At 33.0% G+C, this 25,384-nt stretch overlaps 1 protein-coding gene across 2 annotated transcripts in view; it reads right to left on the reverse strand.

The window, feature by feature from the left end:
- The window catches only part of LOC118194064 (cell adhesion molecule Dscam1-like), a 572,732-nt gene that overhangs the window by 195,985 nt on the left and 351,363 nt on the right, over nt 1–25,384 (reverse strand). For both annotated transcript variants that reach the window (XR_015044453.1, XM_085827755.1), the window contains exon 6: nt 23,865–24,134. Coding sequence is in view for 1 of the 2 variants with exons in the window: in XM_085827755.1 (XP_085683881.1) it covers nt 23,865–24,134 (270 nt within the window). In the remaining variant the exon portion in view is untranslated. The remainder of the gene's footprint in view (nt 1–23,864; nt 24,135–25,384) is intronic.

Here is a 25,384-nt window from a genome sequence, read left to right on the forward strand (position 1 = left end):
CAGCAAAAACAAACACTTTTTATTCATTAATATTTCATCATTTTGTAATGGGCTTTCTCTATTTTTTCCTTAGCTTAACGATTTTAGCTTCTAAATTTATGTACATTTTAATTTAAATTTATGTACATTAATAACCCACTATTTTTTAATGGAAGTTTCTGTTTTATTTTTTCTAGCTTAACAGTTTTTTAGCTTCTAAATTTATGTACATTTTGTGCATAGATATTATTCCTTATGTAAGAGGAAATCTAAATCTTGTAAAAGAAATTTAAATCATAAAAGTAGTTAAAAATTTGAGTTTATGGTGTTAATTATAAAATTTAAATTCCTGAAATTACTGTTGTTAATTATTACTTATGGACATTCTGATAAGAGAAATAGGTTTTGTAAATATAATTTCATTTAATCATTATTTAAAATACATCTTTATTTGAATAATTTTTGAAATCTACACAACATTGAAAAGGTTTTGTAGGAAAAATTTACCGTCTGTTTCGGAAGTTTTTGTTCTCTCCTCCCCTTTTGTCAGATATAGTTTCAAAATTTAGATTAAAAAATTCTATTTGAGAACGAAAATTTAATTCATTCTTTTTATTTCCCAAAAGAAAGTTTTGTTGATTTTATAATGATTTAAGTATAAAGAAGATTCTGTAAGATCTGCAGAAAATTAGAATAAGAAAACGTTTTTAGAACTACTTAGAATTATGACCTGATTTTCTACAAACACACTCTTACACTTTTATTAAAACTTTGTTACTTTTGGTTCTATACACATAAAATTCTATACGTGAGACCTTTAGAAACTGTATTTTAAACGATATAAATTTTTATATAATGGCTGCACAGATCTCTATAGAATATTTACACGTATCTCTATAGAATCTATATGTATAAATCAGTTAAGTTTTATAGAATTCTACAGAAGATCTTTGACCTTAGCTTATAGAACTTTGTGCCAAAATTATAAACGATTCCAAAGAAGTTTAACATTTTACAGTGTTCTAAATTTCGTAAGAGTTCAGCATCTGGAAAGCAGAATGGCTCTACCATTTCAACTACAATGGTTATTTACTCAGTGATTGGGACTGCAATGACGATAATTTGTGAGAACAGATCTTCACAAAAATTGCTAGAAATCCTCCGCGACAGCGCTCGGCTTCTCGCAAATAATATTAAAGACTTCTTAGATAGAAGAAATTAGCTATTGGGAATGTAATTAATTTCTGAGAATGTAATTAGCGTGGCGACGCTACTCGACTTTGAAATTGCAGTCTAGATTTAGTTCCTAGTGATAGCTTTCTTTTCCGAACCTCAGAAAGAAGCTCAAACCGACAAAAGAGGGTGATTAAAGTTATTCAGGAAGCTCTAAAGGGCATTTAGTTAGAATGCTTCCAGCAAGCTGCTGAAGAGCGGGAAATGAAGTTTCGAAAAGTGCATTTATTTGCTCTGGAGGGAATACATAACTCTGTAGACTAATATAGAAGTATTTAGCCAAGATTATTCGTAACTTTTTTAAATAACTTAGCTAAAACGTTTTTGTGAAAAACTCATTTCTATTATCCTTCGACATTATAAACCTTGTAGACGAATGTAGAAGTATGTAGCCAGGATTATTCGTAACTTTTGAAATAAATCAGCTAAAACGTTTTTGAGAAAGCCTCATTTTTATTATCTTTCGACATTATAATATCTTGTTCTCGTCGGCTTGTTTGGCTTCCAAGCAGCGTAGCTCATAACTGGCTTCTCAGTATGCAGTCGTATATTCTTGAATATTGGAATAAACTTCAAGAAAAATAAATGGTGATCTTGCTGTGTTCAGAAAAATATTTTCTACTTATATATGAACACTGAGCTTGTAGAGACATTAGGTACTTTTTTGGAAGCAGGCGAGATGGAAAATATGCAACGCCTTCGCCGGGAATCGAACCACGGACCTCTGGAATAGCGGTCCAGCGTGCAGAACCACAACATCTCGAAAGCAGGCCAAGAAGGCAGGTGAATACCTTATATACTCCCCCTTTTAAAGGGCAACTGGGATTTTTAGGGGACCCAATCGCCAAATCCTAGTTGAGAAGAATCATGATCCAGCACCCATTTTTTAGTTCGGGCGCCACTGTAGAGACATTACGTATTTTTTTTGGAAGCAGGCAAGATGAAATATATGCAACGTCTTTGCCGGGAATCGAACCACGGGTCTCTGGAATACGCGCCCAGCGTGCAGACCACCCCTCCACGAAGGTAGGCCAAGATGGCGCGAGAAATACCTTATAAGCTAAATAATAATATGTTTTGGTGCTAATGAGTTAGATCAGATAATGAGTTAAATCCGATTTTAAAATATTCAAAATGAAATAAAATATATGATTAAAAAAGAACGATTAGTTTTTAGTGCACAGATCACATTCAGATCGCCATTTTAAATATGATGTTAGTAATAATTTTACGAAATTCTGCATGGTCTTTCTTTAATTTAAAAAAAAGACGTGGCAACTGAATAAACCGAGCTTCAACAGGCACATATGTAATATTGCATGCTATAATTACATAGCTAGCCTAATTTTCTGATATTAGAAAACCGAGGAAAGAGTCTAAGGTTTAACGAGAGAGATAACAAACAACACATTTATGCCCCAGATCTACTCATTTCAATAAGGATCGCAATGACGTTTAAATCTAAAATATGATTATGAAGAATATAAAAAATATTGTACTATTTTGTCATTTTACTGTTATTGGCTTTAAACTGTAATTTTAAGCCGGAGACCTCACCCACACAAATGAGAAATACTGACCGCATCACCATTTTCTTCTCAAATCTTTCTATTTACGCCTTCATCTCTAAGTTTCTAAATAAAACTTTAACTCCAATTGTTTGGTAAGGGACAGATAAAAGATTAGAACCGAGCCGCTTTCCTTCAGAACGCCATCCACGAAGGAATCACTCATCTTAGGCAGAAACCTTCCACTTGTTTTGCCATATACTAATAACCTAACCTAATAGTAACATCAGAATAAGTCCACGCGAACTTAATTGAGGCGAAAAGTGCAGAATATTGCCTATCGCTGGCATGGGCCGTGGGCACCTTATAGATGGCAGTAGAATTTTTTTTCTAGTTCTGTCCTAATTTTGAAGGTGATTTCTCCAAAAGGCATGGGTCTAAATGTCACCAGTCTCCCTTTAGTGGCAAACCACTCAAAAGACATTTCAGTTCGCAGTGTATTTTAAATGTCCCCATGACGTAAAAATACTTTATACTTACAAATATCCTAGCTATCTCCAAGATTCGTAGAGCCCACCGGTATGGCAGCCAACAACACTAACCACAATATCAATTAGTGTGGCATGGCATAAATTGTTTTTCAGGGCTTTATCTAGAACAAATACATTTGCACTAATTTACGCAAAAAGAATGTCGAGCGTTTTAAAAATTAAGCAAAAGAGTTAAACCGAGGATAAAATAAGAGACTTTCCACACATTACTTCTCTTTTGAAAAGTTAGGAAAATATAGTCACGATGCTGTCTAGGTAATTTTCTTTAAGTAAAATGGGTAATAGAAATAAAAATATTTCGTTGTCTAATGTTTAGCTGCCTGCTGCCTAACCAGGAACAGAATACATAATATACTTTATCGAAGGGAAATCCCCGTCAAAAGGAACGCTGACTATCATAATTTTTTAATGTCTCAAAATTTAAGCTTTTTTTTATTCAAAGAAAAAGAAATTCTCGTGCACCACAAAGTATCACACGAGACTCACAAATTGCAAGTAAAAAAGGCAAAATTGTAAGTAATAACATCAGTTTTAAATATTACAACGAAATCATACACAAAGAAAAAACACAGACACATAAAAAAGTAAATACAAAAGTATAAAAATGCATAAAGAAATCATTTACAATGTATAAAATAAAAGTAAACAAATTCGTTGAAAGCTCTGTAGGCCGAAGCCGAAGATACAAAATCATAACATTTCGGCGGCCAATGAATTCCAAATAATTTTAATCTTCATTTCAATAGATTTCTTGCTTTATCAACCAATGGGCAGTCAAAAAGCAGGTGGAAAACACTTTGCTGAACGCTTAGATTGGAATAACACAAATTGGAAGACGTCAGCTTAAACCGTTTAGAAAACATTAAACTTACCACGTCCACGCAAAAATTGCTAACTTTAAAATTAGTCCTTACTATTCAGTCTTTCAAAAATAGTTGGGAAAAATATTTAATAGAATGTTAATGAAAATGTTTTTGTAACAGATCCCTTACTAGAAGAGATATAATCACAGTTCCACTGCTCAATCATTTTAGCTTTGAATATTTTTTTGAAATAAGATTTTGAAATAGTTACATCAATATTAATATCATTTTTAGTTGCATTCTTAGCAAGTCAATCAGCTCTCTCGTTTCCATAATTATCCGAATGACCACGAACAAATGTAAAAAACACTAAGGTAACCTTCTTCTCTAGATCTCCGAGAGACTGCTGTATATTAAAAATATTATCATTACATAAAGAGGTATCCTTAAAGGAGTCCAGGGAAGAGAGTGAATACGTGCAAATTAAGTAGCTGGAACTGCGTCCATCCTGGCTATTATCCACTCAATTGCAAAATTAATACATAGAAGCTCAGAAATATGTACAGTACATTCATTTTTAATGCGGAATTGGTGGTACTCAATTTCAATATCATCTTCAAAAATAACATAAGCAAAATCAACTTTATTATCAATCCTACTACCATTCATATACAACACAAGTGAGAATGAATTTACATAAATGTCCATTAAATTTAAGCTTGAGATATAAAATTAAAATTTTAACTCCTTGTCCGTTGCAAATATCAGAAGCGTCAACAACTTCATTTTTATGATGACGAAAATATCAAGACATGCAAAATGACTTCGAACACTCGTGAGCAATCGTGAAATTCTTAAGTCTCAAGACAGAGAGATAGCCTGACCACTTTGTTCACAGTCTTCACAATAGTAGGGGGAGTTTGCTTTTTGTGCCTTCACAGATGCTTTCAATAAACAATCGGATGCAATGATTCTGAGTTCCAGATTAAAACATTCACAGGAAATATTACACAAATATAAGAAATAAAGTACGTTGCAATTACACTGAAAAGACGTTATCTTGTAGACCATAAGATTTCTTAAGTCCAAATAAGATGCGAAGCGCCTCGTTTTGGAGATATAAATATTTCTACAGAGCAAAACCTAGCGCTTTAGGAAAAAACTGTGAAAAGTTGCATGTACTTTATGTGTAAAGACTTTCAACATGTATATGTAGGTCACTCTGAAATGTTTGGGATAAGCGCATTAGTCAAATGGCAGAAAATAATTAACGGTTAAATTTGAAAACATAAACTATTTTAGCCTAGCACGTGATTTTTTTATTGGACAACTGCATATAGTTTAACCTAGAATAAATTTTAAGCAGAAGGATAAATGTAGTTGACGCGAAAACATTCTAGCGCTATGATTTTCTATGATTTTAAAGTGTGATTAAATCAAGAAGAATCCATTCAACGTCTACAGTTAGCATTTGGAAATGAAGATTCATCTCATGCTACTGTATTCAGATGGTTTACAAAATTTCATAGAGGAAACAAACACTATTAAGGATAAAGAACACAGGAAGACCATTGTCAGCAGTAATCCCGGACAATGAAATCAATGATAATCGCTGCACCTAACAAATGATACAAACAAACTTAACATTGGATCAGCTGCCATGTATAAAATTATTCATGAAGAATTGCTTATGAAAAAACTAGTTTGCCATTGGGTTTCCTATAATTTAACTGAGCATCAAGAAGAGAAGCGTATCAGAATAAGTAAATAAATCCTTAAATTACTTAAAGATGGTATAACCATCCCATTATTTCTAAAATCGTAATTGGTGATGAAACATACATATCATTGTTTGACGATATAACACATTAAGAAAGTAAAGTATGGGTCTTTGAAGATGATCCCTCGCCCATAATAGTGAGCCAATGTGCCATGAAAAAAGTAATGTAAGCCGTTTTCTTCAGAAGTACAGAACTGGTCAAAGCCATCAAGCTGGGAGGACAGAAAAGAGTCACAGCTGACTGGTACACCACTAAATGTCTTCCTGAAATTCTTCAAGCAGTTAATGTTAGAAGACTGATGCTCCACTATGAGAATGCATCTTTTTATTCCGCAGGATTGACAGTTGCGTTTCTTGAACAAAAACACATCAAAACGGTACAACATCCTAGCTATTTACTCTGTCTAGCTATGTGTAACTTTTGGCTATTTTCTAATATAAAGAACTTGTCGTGTGGACGTCGTTTTCATTCCAAAAATGAGATTGATGAGGCTATAAATGCATTTTCTTCTTCGATTCCAAGAAATGAACAATTTAATGTACTTAACCTTTGGAAAATTGGCCTACAAAAGTGCACTGATGCTGGAGGAGACTACTTTAGCAGGGTTCGTACACATTTCTGCACACGGAAATTAAGTACTTTTAAGGACCATTAATGAAAAAAATTAAGGACCTATGAGAAATGGGAACCGAATAAATTCAATTAAAAATATTATCTATGCCTGAATTTCCCTTTTGTAATACCATCCTAAAATAAAATAGATCCCTAAGTAGTATGCATTATTACTAAACATGAATTAATTGACATACTTATTAATAAGTCTGAGAATAAAATAAACTTTATGCAATTTATCAAGAAGCATTAAATATTTTACACTTATAATAGTTGGATTGAAAGAAGATAAGTGACATTAACGTTTCATTAACAATTAGCTTTATGTTGATTTTTTTTTGTGTCTCATTTTGTCACATACTTGGTCAGTGTAGAGGTTTAGTAAATAGCAGGTAGATTTTATGTCAAACGGCATAGATTAAAATGAGAAGTAAGATCATAATCAACATGATTCATAACCAAAAGACTGAATGTTGTCACCGCTGCTGCTTGTCTAGAGAGAGACCTGCTGATTGGAACAAAACTGAAAGGCCTGATGTAAGCACGGTTGGCAAGTGTTGAAAGTTTGTCAGGCTCTGTTTGATGCAATTAGTGTCGTAGCTTCGTATAAAGTTCCAGAGATTGTAACCCAGTTAATATACTTTAAGATCGCAATAAGCCATTAAAGCACCAGAAGTGATAAGTTGTTTTGTATTATTTTAAGTCTCACTAGATGCAAAGAATAATTTTTAATTGAATTTTTACATTTCTGTATTTTATCTTGCATTAATGAAATTATAATGATTAATTATGTATTATTAAGTATTAATGAAAGGCAATAACTAGCTTTAATATGTAGAGATAATTTTTAAGGGTAAGCAGTTAGTTATAAATAATTAAATTAGGTAGTTTGATAACCTTAGTCATTATGGATTTACATGGCCACTATTAAATTTCATTTTTTAACAATATTTGTTTTTTAAAAAAGCCCTATTAAAATCAAAATCTATTAAAATTTCACATTTTAAAATACATGTAATTTATAACATTAGGGTAATTATGTATTAAAAGCTATAAAACATTTATGTTTTGTAAGGCTTCAAATTAAAATGATGGATAAATATTTTGTTGAGTGTTGTTGTTAGAAAACATTTATGTTTTGTAACAACAACACTCCTCGCTAGTTTCTGCGTGCTTTATCTCCTAACTTGTCAACCTCTCCACAATGTACCTATGACGGTTTACTTGATATGGTTATAAGGTATTTCTCCCACTTCCCTAGCGTGCCTTCGTGGTGTAACGGTAACACGCTGGGCCGGTATTCCAGAGGTCCGTGGTTCGATTCCCGGCGAAGGCGGTTGCATATTATTTATCTTTTCTGCTTCCAATTAACTTAATGACTCTACATGGTAAAAGTTAAATAGTCCCAAACCCCCGAAAGACGTGAAGCAAATTATTGCTATATCTGAAAGTAACTACAATATCAGACAAAGGTTTAAAAAATCCTTTTATTTAAAAAGAACTTAAAACATGAAGGCATGTTCTGATGCTAACAAAATCAATTACAGCTCACGGTGACGTAATTAAACATGAACAGTCAAATTCAAACCAAAAATGTGGACTAGTGGTCAAAGATTGCACAATTTAATTTTAATTTAATCTGGCTCAGTAACTCTATCATATGAGGAAATAGAAGTGGGAAATTATAGTAATGGCTCAAATAATAAACAATTGGGTAATTTACATAATAATAACTGCACATATCTTTGAAGAATAATTTTCTTTACTTTCTTTATGTATTCAGTTTGTTTCTTCAACGTGTTTTCTTTTCATTTTAGAATTTTTAGATTTCATTAAAAATTTCTTTTACTCTAAAAAAACACTAAATGCATTTAGAATGTATAGAAAAAGCGGCTAATTTTATTTCTTTAGTAATATGAACATTCAGAAGAAATATGAAATATATAAAGGTCGGTTACAGAGATAATGTGACAGAATTTTTAGAATTTAGTGACACGCCGAACAAAATCTAGAAATGGCAAAAACTTTTAGAATTTAGAGCAGGCATTGGAAGCAGAATTTAGAAATGCACTAGGCAGCAGAATTTAGGATGCACAGAGATTGCATCAGGAGGGAAAATGCTATGTGTATGATGCATTAAGACATATTAGATGAATCTTTTAAATTATAAGTTTTCAATTTCTTTATTAATAAAAATATCCCTATCTATAATGCCTGCCCATGTGATAAGATTATAAACCTTTTTGATATTTTCCAGGCTTGTGTCTAGTGAAAAGTAGAGAAAATAAAGGTAAGGTAAACATGTTAAGATTCTAGTATCAGAAGTAAAACATTCAAATATGATGTTTTCATTGTTCTTCCAGACGCTCTCCAAAAAGTAAGAAATTCATTGCAAACTTTCTGTAAAATACATCCATTACGTGTTGATACCACGGAGACATTTTTCATTTTGTCACATATTTCTCAAATATTCTAGAATCGTGAATCTATAAATCTTGCCTTCAAATCCTTCTAAACTTTCCAAGCTGCAGTGTCTAAAATTCTAAAGAAAAATTATCCCTACCAAATCTGTAACAGCAAAAAGCCAGAAATATTTTGAAAAAAAAAAGGAGATAGAAAGTGTAAAATTAGAGAAAAATGATAAATATTCTGAGACAATTACATGGGAAAAATCTTAGCATGAAAAAGTTAAAAAGGAGACATATTTAACTAATAACATAGCTAATTTTGCTTTTGTTAAAAGCTGTTTCATAAATTGTGCTTTATAGTATTATACCTTCTTTATTTTTCAAATTAAAAATATTGTATAATAAGTTGCCAAAATGAAACTTTATAATATGACAGCGAAAAATAAAAATGTTTTATTTTAATGTTATTTTTTAAATATAATTTCAATATATTACCATTATTTTAATGAAATTTATCAATGTTATGATGTTTTAAAAAAATCGTCGAAAAATTCTCAGATCTCGGAATTGAACATTTTCCATAGAAACTGATCTTAAAATCGCCAAAATGTTGATAAGTCGCCAAATTTAGAACCATTTAATAAAAGAATTTACATCCCCAAAAAGCGAAAAGTTGTTTATGAACTCTTTATTACAAAAAAATGAATCTTGAAATGTTTATGTTTCACTTCTTGCTTAGAAATTCGAGTATTCCATCACTTATATTAAAAATAGAAACAAATTATAACCCATGAACCCATTCAAAAGATAACCATATACGTCAGTGAATCGCCAAAAATATTTTTCCAATATACTAATTCACACTCAAAATGGCAGTCGTAACAGACAGAAATTTCAGATGATTAAAATTAAGGACCTTCTTCCGATTTTGGCCAAAATTAAGGACTTTTAAAGACCAAAAATCAATTCCAAAAAATCTAAAGACTTTTAAGGACTCTTAAGGACCGTACGAACCTTGTTTAAACACTCTTGAAATTTCGTATGTCTAACTTTAAAAACCTATGCTTATCTCAAAGATTTCAGAGTGAACCTTCGTATAAGTTGAGGAAAATAATATAATATAACGCTTCCTCTATCAAATTGAAAAGTAAGTCATTATTTTCAGAATTTTTTAAAAGCAATTTAGAGACCCGATCATGAAATTGTGTCAACGCTAAAATTGCAAACAATCACGTTTTTCCAGTTGATATCACTTATCGCCAATGCCACGTAAGTTTATTATAGTAGTCTTCACTGCAGCAAAGTTATTGCTGTACATTCCTCGATTTTACAATTATGCGCTTAAGGAAAGAAACAAATTGGATTTTGATCGAAGAAATATTATAGCCCAATCAAGGAGAGTAGTGATATTGTGATTATTCTGTGCCGGAGGTTGAAAGGAAGCTGAAAATGGTTCTGAATCGAAATGGTCTGGTTATCCAGGATCGAAATTTAAATTTTACCCAAAAATGTAAACAGAAGAAAGACAAACTGAAAGTTAAAGAAATCTGTTCCCCTTTTTCTTTATTAATAGATTTAATATAAAATAAACATACAAAATTTCATTTCGGTTTACTCATCCAGACATCTTAAAGACTGGGCAAATTTATTTTTATATACCGTACACATCCAGTTATCCGAATTACTTAGGACCACAGATCATACGGATAAATGGCTTGTGTTTTTTTTTTCCTGTGCTCCAATATGCATTTATCGTAACACAAGCGAGGCTGTTTTATTTTTTAGCTTACCGTATTTTATTTTAGTAAAGGTCAAACCATTAAAGGAATAATACTTTTATTTTTATAAAAAAATTGCAAAATGCACTCTTTTTAAGCGCACAACTCATTCCTATTTAAGATAAAATAAGAAAATGAAATAAATATTGTTATTTACTTAGGTTTTGAAATGAAACACGTAACTTTGTATTATATTTATTTTTGCAGCTAAACTAAATTAAAAGAATAAGAAATTATTTTTTATTTGAGTAAAATAATACTCATTGTTATTTCAATTCAGCTAAAAATAAATCTGACATTTTGTTTCCTTATTGACTTAATCATTAAGAAAATGACGAAAGCTTTTGTAAAATATAAAAACAGCATTTTGTGCTGCATAGAATAATTCATAATTGAATGAAACATTTTAAAAATCAATTCAAATAAGCTGCGCAATCTGTACGAAATTTTATGACAAAGAAAGAGCAGTAAACTTACTGGTTATTTTTATTCTATATTTTGCAAATCTTTAAACATGTTTATCGGGTTCCATCAGAGGCTGAGTGGTTAAGACTACTGAATATTGGTAGTTCGACCCGGTTCGGAGCTCAGGCAAAAGGGCTGATTGCCTGTATGGTTGATTTTGGTGACTTCCTTCATGCGGATTCGATCCGATTAACCTTAAAAAGTTTCGCACAAAATCGTTTTTCTTCATAGGCAGATAGCCCTCGATAGCTGACAGCTTTCCTTAATCTATTAATGTGACCTAACCATTAAGTAGATTTTTTGTTGTCTTGTTTATGTATTTCATGGAAGAATAATTGCCAGAGCCACAAAGAGGTTGGACGTCTTCTACCACCCCAATTTTAAGGGAGAGCACCCCGGTGGGGTGGTCCGAGGGTCTCCCATCCCTCTCCCCTGCCACCAAATCACATGAGAAGACTTCCGGCTCGGCATATATTTAGAGTGCTTCCATGCCAACTATACATTTACAAACATCCATGGCTTCTCCGGGACTCGAACCCGGGCCCTTGGGTACCGCAATAGGCTCCCCCTAATCACTATACCGTCTGGCTACATTAGATAGATTTACTTGGATACATTGGAAAGTTAGCTCATGCTGTGCCTGAATGAAAACAACGAAAATTACCTCTTTCACAAGAAGCTGTTAGTCAGATTACCACAAGGTGCATTATCGAGAATAGGTTAGTCAAAAGTTGACATTGAAAATAGAAATTACCTCAATGAAATTCGTCTCAAATATGGATGAGACGCACAACATTAAATGATGGTTCTCGTACTTAATTTCCAAGGGAATAATTCGTGTCGTGGTTTGGTAAACATATTGTTTCTGTGCCTCTGTTCCGCTCTAATCTCAGTATCATCGCAACTATATCATCAGTGCATCAGTGTTGATAATCACGATCAATGCATCTGCGCTGATGATCATGATCAATGCATTTATGATGATCACGATCAATGCATCTGCGCTGAGGATAACGATCAGTGCCTAAACTATGAATAATCCCACTTTTAAATCAACGGAAAATTTAAAACATTCGAATAAAGTAACATGCTGATATGTTGTTGTATAATAAAAAACAGAAATGAGTTCTGATAACTACAGTCAAGATAACTGGAGTTTCGGATGACTAGAAGTTCGGATAGTTAGCACACTAACTGAAGTTGAGATATTTGAATTTTCCAATAACTAGAATCGGGGGAATCGAAATCCTTTTATTGCATTTTATACTCTTTTATTTTCTTTGATGTTTTTACTCACGTAATGTTAGCTTGAAATTTGTAAAAGCTGTACCTGGAAGTTTCATCTTAAATAGCTTGGAAACAAACAAATTGCTTCATTTTAACTAAATATTTGAATTTTCTTTTTCATAATATCGCTGGTTTAATTATTATATCACCATCCTTGTTATGATGAGACTTAATTGTATGATATTTGGAGAGGAAGGACACAAACACCATTTTTTTATGCAGATAAAAAGTACGAATGCAGAGTTCTTGGGAGAGCAGTGGCATAGAATAAAATATAAATCTAATTACTTTCTTCATGGGAGGGAGATAAAGTTAGATAACAATATGCAGCATTATGTTATTCATCACACTGATGATATACTGCTCGTAAATAAAAAAGTATAAACTAGCTTCTGCCAGCCACCAAACTAATTAATAAAAGCCAGTAACAGTGACAAATTAAAAACAAATCTAATTAAAAAATAAATAGCTCAAAGATTGTAAAACTAATTTGAAAATTTGGATTCAATTTTAAAAATATATGAGAATTCTTGCGAGTCAATTAATTATTGTTTCACCGATTATTTAAAAAGGATCTTATTTTCAATGCCACGAGCTTTCGGTTGGAGGGGGAAAAAACCCCAGCAGTTCGTTTATACTTCCTGCATAGCATAGTTATCTATGTTTTTAGAATTTTGGCCTCGGTCCAACTTTCTGATTAAGGGTGTTCTGCTTTATTCTCGTAGTCTTTGCCGTAATTAGATTTTGTTTATTGAACTCTTTCGAGCAGCCGGAAAGTGGGAGGGGGGGCAGTTGGGGGAGACACAAAGGAACCTACCCATTTTCTTTTTCTTCTGCTAGGAACGTTTAATTATTCTTCTCATTCTTCTTAGAATGGTTAATTAATTTTTGATACTTTTGAACTAGATGGAAGCGTTCTTCTTCTGTTAATTTCTCACAAAGTCCATGAATAGAATTAGAAGGTGAAATATTAGGGACTGCCCAGAGCAAAACACTTCTTCGCCTGTTGAGAATAATTCTGAAGTAGGATGAATCACAATTTCAGTGTTCCGAATTTTAGCTCCTCACGGTAGGCTGGGAGGATATTTATGGTTCAGTGTTCTACGAATGTTTTTTATGCAACTGAAAAGGGCGACATTGTTTCAGTGGTTTAGACCGAAATCGCGTTCATCTAAAATCAAAAAGGAAACTGCCAGTTCATGTAGCATAATATTTTTTATCTGTATTTGAGTTTAGAATAATACGATATTCATCTATTTTAAGCAATAGGTTAAAGTAAATGACAGATGACAGTTTACGAATTGGGAAGCAAGTTGAGAAAACGTCAACGTAGTTATCCACTGCTGTGATTATATACAGATCATGTTCACACATTTCTCTTTGCCCAATGGGCAACGCTTTAGTACCTCATGGATGACGTTTTACGTTTGCCCATCTGCGTTCAAGTTCTAACGCAGAGTTCTAACGCGGAGCATTCTTTTACTCCTCTAGCCTCTAACGTCTTCAAGGGACTTTAGCTCAACGGTATTTTAAGTAATGACACAAATATACTATAGACAGAAAAACTTCGATTCAAAGGCTTAAGCTTTTCATTTTCTCTTAGCCTCACTCTGCTCGAGACTTATTGGGCATCCGTTTCATTTAAAATTTGTCCAGTGCGATTTGTTGTTGTCTACGTCTTAAAGTGGTCCTTTCCGAGACATGGCATTGACCCCCCTTAAATACTTGTGCTGAAGCTATCTAATGTTTTATAACGGTTAAATCGTTACATGAAAACTTAGCACCTTAATCCGTTTTGCACAAATTTCGCGTATCAAAGAGCTAGGTTCGTCTTTTTTTCTTTTTCTCTTCCTTTGAAAACACTTCTTTCACAGCCGCCTTTTGTTGCTGTTTCTAAATTTATTCCAATTCTTTTTTTGACGAGCTCATTTTTATGGTTTTCTAGTAAATCGTTCACGCCTGCGTTGTTAACCATCAAGCTAATGTTCATGCCCAGAGACACAACATAAATAATAAAAACTTCCCAAGTGCCAAAATCTCTGCCTGGAGCACAGATGTTTGGAGAGGAAACGTGACTTTGGAGCTGTCCTGACAATACTGGCCAATCAAGTGTGTTTCGATACTTCATCAAGTGTTGCCGTTATTCACTCCAAATCCACACGAACCCCGTACGAACGTGAAGGAAGAAAATAACGTAACAACTGGTGTCAGAAAAGACAAAAAGCGTAACAATATTTATTCTAATCTCCTTGATCCAAAACACATTCAAACCAGAATACATAACATGTAGGGTATGTATGTATAACGTCTATACATTGCTATAAAATTGTCTAGCGTATTAACATTTAATATAAATGGCAGAGCACAAGTAGGAGAGTTAGAGAGAAATTTAATAGTAGAAGCACATAAAATTCAGAGAATAGGACGCCTTTATTAGTTGTTTTTATTGCTTAAAATGTGTAAACATTAATAACATTTGTTAAATAAAATTGTCTTTGAATAATTCTCTTTATTACTCTGATGAATAAAATGCTGTTACAGTATGACTAATTAAGGATTTCCATTTGGAACTCGAATGTGATAGGAGCACAAGAGCAAACAGGAAGATCTAAAAGGAACTGTTAAAATGTGGTGCCATGATTTTGCCGGAGCTTTCTGATCATTATTAAAGTCTATGTACACACTCATTGTTTAGTAAATTAAGGAATAAAGTTATATTTCCCTTCCGGCTTAGTATTTATATGAAGGTAATTGGTAATTTGAACGTGACGCTGAATACATTGACGAAACGAGAAAAGGCGTTTTTAGAGTAATGTGCATATTACTGGGTTTCATTAAAGCACGTGAGGAGAAATTTTCCTGAGATAAGCTGCAATAAAGATGTTAACATGATAAACTGCAAACAAAGGACTTATAAATACAAGTGTGCAACGACGAAAACAGAACTTTTCCAAATAGTAATTTATAGTAATTTGCTTAATAACTGTTTCAGGCATCTAGATGCTATAAATGCTTACTAGGTAATTAATAAAACTTTAAAAATGAGCGCTGAAATAAAATTCCCATGAAATTATTTGTTATTTTATTTATTTATAGATGTCAGCTATTTTATTAGTAGTAAAAACAAATGTCTTTAGAATTATTCATGACACGTTTGCAAGGTCAAAAGGGAGAATGCATTATTTTCTAACGAATTTAAATAACGAGAAAAGAAAGAAAAACTCTGAAAGGATTCAGATTTCAGCAATCGCCCGAAAGGATATGTTAAGTTTTTTACGCTGAGTTTGTAGTCCACAAGTCTGTTGCTGCACTCACTCCGGCTAATCCATTTTTGTTTGTCTTTTTAAGCTTTATGATTAAGCGTCATTTTCTTCTCACTCACACAGCAGCAAATGGTTAGAATTAATGATACAGTATTAAGTGTTGGCACATATATTTTAGCCCAAAGGGGCCGTAAGCCAGAAGGACTATTAGTCTCAAAATGGCATTTTGTGGCGTTTCGTTATAAACGGAGAATCACTTTTTAAATTGTTGCCACAAAATATTACAGCCGTGTATTATATTTAAAGAAATTAAATAATGAGGAATCTGCAAGACTATATGTTTCGCGCGTTCTAGAAAAAACGACGGTACTTAGGCATCAAATTTTGAATAACGTAATCCTCCACCCGAACTTCTGCACCTGGAAGCTCGAATTTCTTTCATTACCTATTTTATATTTTGCAAACCTTTGACAAATTTTTCATTAAAAAATTCAAAGATTTCAAAGCGAGCAATGGCAAGCTGTACGGAAAAAAAGTGTTTTATCTCCAGAGCGCGTGCACTGTGTATTGGAAATTCTAACGATATACTGTTTTTAAATATTTTGTGATATTGCTGTTGAATTGAATTTTATGCGGTTTAAATACGAAGAACCTGATATTTAATAAATAAAGACAGAAAAAAAAAAAAAAAAAAGAAAAGAAAAACACTTTGGGCATCTTTTCTCGGTTCGTCATATCAAAGCTCAGTTGTCTTACTACAAGCGATGGCTTGCAAAACTTTTTGTCTATTTATTATTAAAGTTTTGTATGTTAACATTTCTTATTAAATATCATGTTCGTCGCACTTACGGCTCATAAAATTCGATTCAGCAACAAAATCCCAAAATATTTAAAAACAACATATCTCTAGGTTTTCGACAGTCAGTATCGCGCTCTGGAGTTAAAAATGTTTTATCCCGTATAGTGTAGCTCACTTTCAGATCGTTCAACATGTTAATAAAAAATTCATTAAAGTTTTACAAAGTATGAAATATATATTTTGAAATTCAACATTCGGACTTGTATACATATTCGGGTGGAGAACCACTATATTCAGAATCTGATGGATATTTCGTGGCAAAAATTTAAAAAGTGATTCGCCATTTATAGTGGACGACGCAAAATCCCGTTTCGAGACTAATAGCGCCCTTTTGGGGTAAAAATACTTTAATAAATTCATAATTTTTAAGACCTTAAAATAATGCGTAACTTTTATATTTATATAGGAGTTGATACTTAAAATACTAAAACAAAAAATAAAGTGACATATTTGTATCCAGTCTAACACCTCAATGTAAGATTTCCCATTAAAAATTTAAAAATATTATTTAAATGGTAAAAATATAAAAAACATATAAAGAACATCATAAAAATAAAAAAATTAAAAAAATCGGGTACAAATTTCATAATATATGGAATTAAAAAAGATTTAAAATTAACTACAATTTGCAGTAATTGACAGAGTAACTACGATTTAATGAAAGAATAAAATTAATTCTATTAAAACAAACATTAAAATAATCAATAATTAGCCTATAATAATTAGCCGCCTAATAATAATTATAAATTTCGTTTTTACATTTTGCGTCGATATAAATGGAGATATTTTGCGTTGATATAAACATCACTATAAACTTTTCGAATTCTTTCCACTAAATATTACCACCTGTGTTATATTTAAAGAAATTAAATAATGAAGAATGTGCATAGATGTATGTATGTTTCTCTCATTGTGATAAAATAACGGTACCTAGAGCCATCAAATTTTGAATTACTTGATCTTCTATCGAATATGGACATCGGGAAGACCTAATTTGAAACTTGTTTTCTAATCTATTTCATATTTTGTAACTCTTTAACGAATTTTTGATTAACAAACTCAACAATTTCATTGGAATCAATGCAACACTGTACACACACACACACACACACACACACCAAAAAAAAAAAAAAAAAAAAAAAACCCTCCAGCACGCGAGCTTGTGTATCGGAAATTCTAAAGATATGTTCATTTTAAAATAATTTTGCGATATAGCTTTCGATACCCATACGTCATGGCTGATGGTTAAGGCATACCGATGAAGATAACAAAACTGGATTTTTATAAATTTCTAAAACTATAAATTATAAATTAATTTCTAAAATATGCTGCGTGGTAAGATTATTTTAGATTTAATTTACATATCAATATATATGTAATTTATATTCTAATGTAATCTTTTAATAAACATTATTGGTAATTTCTTACACTTAAATTCTTATATTTACTTCTTTCCTATAAAACATTTTTGTTACTTTCTTGTAAATTAAGTTAATAATAGTTAATTCAAATTATCCTAGTCTGTGTTCAGTTCTCTATATTAATTGAAGAGTTTATACGTTTAAAGTTTCTTGATTCATTCAGAAAAGTATGTAATTAGGCTGAATTTTGTTTCCAATTATTTATTTTTATGCAATTGAATTTCCTAAAATATGATTAAAAATCGTAAAAAAAAGGTAGAAATTAAAAATCATGTAGGAGCATGAGTATTATGCACATAATTTTAATGCCAGTGCTTCTATCATACAAATTTAATTTCATCATTCTGCTTTTAGTTTGTTTAAAATATTATCTATGTTTAAAAAAATTAAAATATTTCATTTTTAAACTCAGCGTTTAATATGTATAGCGTTCACTATGTATAGCGTTCAATATGTATCAGCGTTCAATATGTATCAGCGTTCAATACTTGGGACAAAAAGGAGAATGATCATACCTTCACTTCAACAGCTAATCCTGAATTATAAGGAATATTTTAACATAGACGAAGCTTTTAATTTTTCTTTACAAAAACGTCTTGACGGAGCATTTGATATTAATTTGATATTGTTAGATTCTGAACTGTTAAGAGTGCAAAGTACTAAGTGTGTAAGATGTAAAACACTAAGAGGTGAAAGGGGAAAAAGTGTGTTATTGAAATATTTTATCAAAATAGAACAAAAATGAAGCGTCTTATATCTGAAAACCTGTCTACTCAGAGACTCCATTATTTATTCTAACCCTAAAAGCACTCTTTTCAGACGGATGCGGAGCTGCCTCCCATTTTGAGATATTCACATCTTTCATTTTATGTTCATATCTTAATGTTCAACTTCTATGTGTTATTGAAAGGATGTTATGAACTTTGTGTTATTAAAAGGAAGTCTTTGAAATACAAATAGAAATTTCGATGGATAAATCAAGGGAATAAAGAAGCATTAATCCAAATATGAATGATATACTTTACTATTAATATTAATATAATTCCATCGAGACAAAGATGAAAAGACCCATAAATGTAAAAATGATATTAATGAGAAATGCTTATACAATGTTTCGCTTTATCTCAATAAACATGTATTACTTTAGAATCATTATTTAAATAGTTTGTTAATAATTGGAACTTTTATGATTAAAGATTTAAGAAAATTTACCTTTAATTAGAAACCTCTGTGGTTTAAGCAGTATCATTATATAAACTGTTTTGTGCAAAGGATGTCAATAATCTTTAATGGCTTAGTGATAACTTATAAAACTTTTTATATTGTGATTTTTGCATAAGATTCCCTTTTAAGACATTAAATTTACACGTGAAGTACGAAAAAAGTTTCTCTTAAGCTATTTTTTCACCGTACAGCGAAAGAGATACGAATTCTGTATTTCCTCATATAATGATGGGGATTTATTGAAAGATCCATCATCTAATAAACTCAGATGAGTTTTCCCAGAAACAAAAAAATGAGTCCATAAATCTTCTAGAAAGCTACACTGAAGTGAATTAAGAGAAGATTTAGTAACGCTGTCTACTTTGATTAAAGAAAAATCACACAGTAATAGACCAGACGGTAAATAATCTTTCTTATGGCAAAAAAACCAAAGAGAAATTGCAGTCACAATACAGTCTTGAATGATTACTACTTGGCTTTCTGTTAAAATAAAGGATTTTTGAGCTTGATATTACAACGAAAAGTATTTATTTGTCAAAAAAGCATTTTTATTGCTAGAAAATACAAGAATTCATAACTTGGCACGATTTAAAAGGAAAATTGAATTGCTTCTTCTTCATTCGATATTTTTTTTTAAATTATAAGCAGCAGTGGTTATTAAGAACTGCTTTTTAAAGGCAAATACAGATTAAAATAATAATTCATGCAAACATTCGGAAAGATTTCATTTGTGAGGCATGGTTATTAAATCAATACCAATTTAATATTACATAGACAAACTTTTTATTTCATATATTTTTTTTAAATGATGGGCGCTTTATTTAATAGCCATTAGCCTTGCGCCACTACAAGGGTCGGAAGTGATGGCCATTTCATTATGGAATTCATTATTATTATTCATATTATTTCATTATGGAAGCACCTAATAGGTGGCCATAATCTAATTTCAACATAATTTCCACCTACAATTCCGCCTCCAAAAAGGGCACTTATATATCGTAAGTCCAGCTTCGACGCCCAACTTGTATAGTGGTGGCGTGGCTGACTGCCGTGCCGAAGGCCTCGGGTTCGGATCCCCGAGAAGGCTTGGATGTTTGTAAATGCACAGTGTCGGTGCGGCAGGGCGGCACTCTAAATATGCGGCGAGCCGAAAGTCCTCTTGTGTGGTTTAGTGGGAGGGGAGAGGGGTGTGAGACCCTCAGACCATCTCTCACGTGTGCTCTCCCTCAAAATTGTAAAAGAAGAGGCGGAACTGAGCTAAATCGCATTGTCACCCGAATGTTACTCAAGACTGTTGCCAACGACAGATGTAATCTGGCGTTCCTTGCCACGAGGTATTTCGTAAGCTTGGGCAAGTAAGCATAAGTAACAACAACAACGTTCCATCTTTTAAAGAAATCTCTCGCTGATTTTATAACCATATTTGGTGCTTAGCTTGAGCATAATTTACGATTATTTAAGCTTATGTCACAGTTTCATGCAGAACAGTGCTTGACGTAAATCGTCTATAACAACAACGAACATTCGTTTACTTCGTTCCTCATGCATCTCGATTTCCGTTGCATGAGAACAGACAGCTCCGTTTAGTCCAACAATAGAAGACTGCTCCATTTTAGTTTGCTTTTCACACAAATTAAAAAAACGTAAAATAGAAGAAAAGTAAAAGAAAGGCCAGATATGATGTTGATTGGGAAAGGAAAAAATGAATAAACAGAATAAATTTAATGTTAAGTCATAATCTAAACGAAACTTGACGAAGTATGCGTTGTCAGTAAAGCGAAAATTTGAAGAGAGTTCTGTGAACAGATTAAAAAGTACTTCTCAAGTTTTCTCTGTCTAAAGAAATAAAGTTTGTTAAATTACTCAATTTGAATTTAAGGAGTTTTTGTACAGAATCTGGCGAAACCAAATTGCTTAGTATTAGCTTTTTAAAGTGGAAGGTATATGTGTATTCACATTTAAAATACAGTATTCAGGAATTCCTGAATCTCCGTAGATCATGATATACACCAAATGGATAAAGATAATTTGGAAATGGTCCTGTAGCAAAACGAATTATTGTTCGCTAATGTCCAATCATATCCTTTGTGCAAGAATTGAAAATGTTCTTCTGCTTGTTTCAGCGTATATCAAACATTGCTAGTACTGACTCAAAAATTCTTTTCTAATAATTTGTTTTCCTGAAAAAGAAGACTGGGTTTGGAAGTTGGCCTGTATATGAAAAAGGGCATGTTTCCGCGAGGGTATGCTAAAGAATCTGAAGTATCATTTCTTGAGATATCTGTATGTGCTGAAATCCAAGAGAGAGTTGGAAACTGAAGTAGCTGAGATCTGAGCGAAAGACCAAAAGAGCTCCCTTTCATTACATTAAGGCTAGATTCGCTGTTTCTTAAAATATTACAACTTTCTGGGTACTGATGAATTTTAGAGCTTCTTTAATAGTTAATAACTATGCATGGAAGACTAAGTTTTCTATTCGAAGACGTTTTCTGCCACTCTAATGATATTTGATTTCCAAGATAACAGAATTCATGAGTCAACCGGCGAGTTTGTAAAGACATTAGGAATTTTTGGAAGCCGAAGAGATGAAAAATATGCAATCGCCTTCACCGGGAATCGAACCACGTACCTCTGGAATACCAGCCCAGCGTGCAGAACCACTACACCACGAAGAATGTTAGGAAAGTGGGAGAAATACCTTATAAGTTGACTAGGTATTTTATGTTAATTAACCAGTCAGTATGATTTAAGTCTTTACTTTAACGTCGTCTTTCCATAGTCCTCACTAGAATGCAAATTAAGTTTTTTGTATATATTAGCTGAGGGTTTTGAATGTTTAGATGAGAGCTTCTGGCTGCCGCGTCTTGCTTTTATTTGCTATCATCAGGCCTACGTAAACTGTATTCTGGCTTTAGCGTCGTACTAACCGATGATATAAATAAGTGCCTTTAACTACAATATATGAGCCAGATTGTGCAGTCTGTTTGATGAGAAATCTCAGCTAAAGACTGCTGTTTACCATCCCAGCAAAGAAGCCGATAGCATTCATTAAAGCCTTTAAAGGGCCACATAATTAAAATTCAGATTTTACATTTAATTATTACATGTTGCATTATGTGCTATGAATCATTAATAATGATTACAATAATGAAACTAGACATCGATTACAATAGAGGAATTAGACATAGTTTTTACCATTCAGGTTCTTGCAATACCGTAAGGATTATGTTAGTTTTATTAACAGTTAAATATTGAGTTAAAGTTCCTTTCGTGTCGATTCTTAACTTCAACTTACTACTTTCGGCCAGAACGTAGTTTCAGAATCACGTCTGAATACATAATGAGGAAGAGCGATATTTAACCGCGAAGTTCTTCGGTCTTAGAAAGAGAGGTACCAGGTATTCTGTCTGCACGCGTCCGTCTTTTTAGGCTACTCTCTCGTAAGCTATTATAGCGCTCGGCCGTACTTTAGGCCGTTGATAGCTTCGCAGTCAATTAATGTTAAGAGGCCAACTCTGTTAGAATTTTTGATAGCTTCGGCTATATCTCTTTAGTTTAGATTAGTTTAGTATTATTCTTAGTCTCTTAAGTTCAAAACCCAAGTGTCGGCTTTATTGTACACTCCAAGACGGAGTTTTGTTAAACTGAGTTGGAATAATAAAGGGTTAGTTTACCCTTCTATCTTGTTGTTTCTTGTCACACGAACTCAAGTGATTATTCGCTTATCAGTTCTTAAGATTCTTCACTTCCAACAGTAACTTAGTATTACAAAGTGAGGAACTCTACAAACCTTCCTAGCCGAAGCAACCCAGTGATCAAGGAAAATTTACATAAATATTTTCTTTCCGTTACAAAAAGAATGGAACGTCTCGAAACATTCCAAACGAAAACCTTAAAAGTACTTCAACAAAAAATGCAGGATTTGCAATGGTATACGGAGCGATATACATATTAAAAACTGGAAATCATTTAGAAAAGACTAATAATGGTCATATAAAAATTAAATTTTCTAATTCCCACAGAATCTTTTACATACATTTTTAAAAGCTTATGATTTTTGAACTGGAGCAGAATATTAAATTTAAAATCAGATTTTCATTTGAAATTATCCTGCGATAAATGAAAGCAAAAGGAAAACGGGAAATACGTTCCTGAAACTGTTTTCCTCACATTGATTTTGTGGTAGTAAATACCCAGCAAATCATGTCACTTTAAGTATTATTCATATTATTTTTAATACTTTGCTTCAGAGGCTATACCTAAAAATTAAAATTTTCCATTTTTATGCTACGAAATATAAGTATCTCATGACCACATATTATACACTTTTAGTTGTCTTTGCAGTGTTTTTGCAGAACAAATAATGGGTTTAACAGCAAAGGTTTGAAAGATAAAACGACCATAATTGCTTCTAACATATTATAAACTCATAACCCTACTCTCATATAACCTGTATATTTGCATGTTGTACATAGATACACGACAACAAGTACAACAGTGGACAGTACAAAGTCAATATGAGGACTACTAAGGACGCTCAGGACACTAGATTACAAAGTTTATTTCCAAATGTTTAAGATGCACAAGCAGATGCTTTCATATGCATGGTATTACATGAGGTAACTCCGTAAGAATGAACAGACTAAGATAAAGATATATTTAAGGAATAATTGCAAGCATAATTTTACTTACCTGCTACAAGAAGTTCAGCTGACCCTTGAACGACTTCCTGATCGTTGCTGACGAAGCATTGGTACATTCCAGAATCTTCTCTTCGTACAGGATGGATTTGGAGAATATCTCTTGAAACAAGTTGAATAGGAGCTCCTGTTATCACTGGATTTCCGTTCTTTAACCACACCACAGAGTGAACAGGATGACCCATTACGTGGCAGCTAACAGTTGCCATTTTGCCAACATCAACGATTTGAGTTTGCGGTTCTATTTTCACTGATAATGGGGCTTGATAAAAAATCATAAAATATTGAAACAAGTAATAGTAATGAAATAGTTAAAATAATATACACTAAAGTTTGTGAAAAATGTAACACCATGAAGAAATTGTCGTAAATGAATGAAATGTATTTCACATATTACTGATAGCAGTACAAATAAACGATCAAATTTGCAAGATAAAAAAAGCAAAACGAACGTCAAAAATCAGTACTTTGTGTGTCCGCCACAATGAGCTATGAGAGCCTGTACGCGTCGTGGCCTTGAAGCATACAGGTTCTGAATGTAATCATGGGGAATGTCATTCCATATGGCTTCGATTTACGCCAAAGTTCAGTTTTAGTGTGTGCCCCACCAGCTGCACGAGCAAGTCGACGACCAATAAAATCTCAGACATGCTCAGTGAGCGACTTATCCGCGGAATAAGCAGGGCATGAAAGAAGCGAAACCTGTTGTGCTCTCAAGACGGCTTATATAGTCTGAAAAACATGTGCACTGGGATTATCCTGCTGAAACACAAAGCCCAGAATGTGTCAAATAACAGGGAGGACCTCTGGTTCTATAACTTCCTTTATTTAGCGATCACTTTTGTGGTTGCCAGCAGTCTGCACTAGATGGGATCGACAGTTATACCCAATAGCTCCCCATGCCATAATGTCAAACGTTTGTGCGGTATGACGCTTGATAACACACTGTGGGAGCAGACGTTCCCCTCTGTAACGTCTGACGTGTACTTTTATTATACACCAAAATGTAGCAAGATTCATCGGAGAAAACAATTTGTTGCCATAGGGCACGCCAGGCGCTGTGTTGCCCATTGAAGTCGGAGGCGTTTGTGATTCAACGACAGGGGAATGTTGCGTAAAGGAACTCTTGCACACAGTTTATGCGGCTCATTCCGATGAACCGCGAAGCGAGACAACACATCACCTGTAGACGTGCTCCAACATTGTGCTAATAGACAAGAGGACGTTGCACGATCTGTCACAGCCATGCAGAGGAGGCGTCTATCGTCCCGTGCAGTTGTGTTATTGCGTGGCCCACTTTCAGGGTTTCGCCTTGTTTGTTCTCCCCTGTCCAGTTCTTCTAAACAGGCATTACTATTGTGGCATTACTCTACGTGCGGGTTGCGATTGCTCGATACGAAAGTCCACCCTCTCGCATACCGACTATGCGACCTTGTTCAAATTCCGTTAGTTGTTGGTATGGCAGCCACCGCTGTTGGCGTGGCACACTGACCACTAATTAAACGTTCACCG

The sequence above is a fragment of the Stegodyphus dumicola genome, chromosome 12 (genome assembly GCF_044657685.1).
Source record: "Stegodyphus dumicola isolate Sdum_Otavi_A_Nest chromosome 12, ASM4465768v1".
Lineage (NCBI taxonomy): Eukaryota > Metazoa > Arthropoda > Arachnida > Araneae > Eresidae > Stegodyphus > Stegodyphus dumicola.